At 29.0% G+C, this 2,404-nt stretch overlaps 1 protein-coding gene across 1 annotated transcript in view; it reads left to right on the top strand.

Moving 5' to 3' along the window:
* Positions 1 to 2,404, top strand: part of LOC106457471 (programmed cell death protein 2-like) — a 27,531-nt gene that overhangs the window by 19,514 nt on the left and 5,613 nt on the right. The window contains exon 7 of the mRNA XM_013916890.2: positions 227 to 376. Coding sequence (XP_013772344.1) covers positions 227 to 366 — 140 coding nt within the window. The 3' untranslated portion in view covers positions 367 to 376. The remainder of the gene's footprint in view (positions 1 to 226; positions 377 to 2,404) is intronic.

A 2,404-nucleotide genomic window follows, 5' to 3' on the forward strand; every position in this document is an offset into this window, starting at 1 on the left:
ACTGATTGTGAAATTACTGTGTACTAAAAGTTTGTATCGAGAAAGAATAAACTGGGTTAATCAAGAACGGACTTGTATCGCTGATTTTCTTCGGAAAGAATTTATACCGGAAATTAACAAACAAGCAGATACGTAACAATATATATGTGTGTGTGTGTGCACACTTACAGGGAGATGCTAACCTAATTATTTTGTGTTATAAAATATTTTTGTATGTTTTTTTAAGGTCCTGTTGTGGAGTTTGGGACAGTTTTAATAAGTTCTTGTAGTAAGAGTTGCTGGAAAGAAGGGGATGTGATGAAGGAAGAGTTTGTTTTTGTTCAAGCTGATCCAGATGAAAAACTTTTGGCTGCATTTGGAAAATGATCCTTAACCAGTTAGTTTTATTACTTTGCTTCTATGTTTTTTCATGCTGACATCATTTTTAAGATAAATCTCCTAATAATATTAAAGAATGTATGAACTTTTGTTCAAGTAGATTTTAGGTTATCCTATATGAGTATTTGTATATTTCCAGGTCGAGATTATGTAACTGACATATTAAAGATATCAGAGTAGCCCTTATTAACATAGTTCTACTTACTGTATCATAGGCTAATAAGCTTTCAAATGTTATTTATCAGATGAACAAAAGTTAATTAACCCTTTGAATAAGGGTGGGTCAAAGTGTGCAGGTCATGACTTTTTTTACATAGTTACCTTCAAACTTTAATTAAGCTTCTTTATTATTAATGTTTGTCAGTAAACTTGACATCAAAACCTGGTTAATAAATCAAACTTTAATATTATATAAGTTTTAAGTTCTTAATTTTAAAAGGAAATATTTAAATAAATTCTCAATCTAAACTTGTCTATATCATGTGACACTTGTTCGCTCTTAATTGACCATTTCCAGTTTTCTCATCACCCTGATATGCTATCCTGAGCTTAACATATATTAAACATATACTTAATATGTTACTATGGCATAGTATAATTTTATAATCTTTATACTTCTTGGTTTATGGAGATATAAACCAGAAAATCAAACCTACTGGCCACTCGCTCCTATCACCTCCAATAGAAAGAAGATTTTGATTTACTGATTTCCGTATAAGGTTAACGCATTCTGACAGTAGTGTTAAATTTTTTTGCATACAGGTTCATTATCTCTGAGTTCACATTAACCAGGTAAATGAATTATTTTAAAGCACTTATACCTTAGTTAGAAAGCTAGCTAAATTATAATAGTTATAGAACATTGTATAGGTTATTGTTTTATGTTCATAATTGCATACTTGAAATGAATAAATATTTTGTTTTACTATCATGTTACAAAAAAGCAGGGTTAAGTTTCATTGGGGTCCAAGAACAAAAAAATAGGAGGCCAAATGTAAATAGTAAATTTCATTTTTTTATGTATACTTTTTATTGTTATAAAAGTAACTAAAATGCCAAAATTAGAAACTTAGACAAAAAAGTTCAATTTCTGGTGAGGTCTGGATGCATCTGTGTTACATAATTCAACACTGTAGCTTGAGCTACATGTTCACCATTTTTTATACAGCTTGTTAGATGAATTTAGTAATTAGACATGACTGAAAGAGCAATAAAACAATAAAAGTAAATAAGAATATATATAAACTATTATGACTTGAGGCTATTTAGGATAAATAACTGTAATTTTCTGTCACAACCTGGAGTCATTATAGAAAGAAAGGGTAAGTTAGATTTTTTTTTTGTGTGTGTGTGGTAACAAGTCCATACAGTATTAAAGTAAAGAAAGTAACAGATAAGATATTAAGTTTTACTGATAAAAACTTCCAGTATTCATTGAGGAGGTTCTAGAGGTTATGCAAACCAAATTTTAAAACTGTACAATGGGGAAAAGTTTTTTTAATCTTAACATGAAAATCACCTTGCATTTATGCTAATTATAGACTGTGTCATTCGGACTCCATAACTTCATAGACAAATCTTTAGTAAAATACTGAACTGTAAAATCAGATTTTTTGGGTACAAAATACTTGTAACATTTACTAAAAGCTTACTGGATTTCATGAAGATATGCTTACTACATTAAAAGGTGCAGTATGTGTACTTCATGGTTACTTGGAGGTTGCAAGGTCAGGGAAAATGACCAAATCCATATACAGAAAGTTAAGTAATAGATAACTCAGCTAGTGAGACATAGCAATCAGCAAAAAATATACTTCTAAAGTTAAAAAAAAAAATTTTTAGGGTACATTATATAGGTCAAATAACAGTCATCAGTATTTGGTTTGTTAATTATTTTATAGATGGCTAGATGATTGCAGTTTCAGTTAATATGATTGTCAAAACTGACAGTAGTAGTTTACTTATATTGTGTACTTGTATCATATATATATATATATATATATATATATATATTATTTCTCTTAGT

This window comes from Limulus polyphemus, unplaced genomic scaffold (genome assembly GCF_000517525.1).
Source record: "Limulus polyphemus unplaced genomic scaffold, Limulus_polyphemus-2.1.2 Scaffold335, whole genome shotgun sequence".
Lineage (NCBI taxonomy): Eukaryota > Metazoa > Arthropoda > Merostomata > Xiphosura > Limulidae > Limulus > Limulus polyphemus.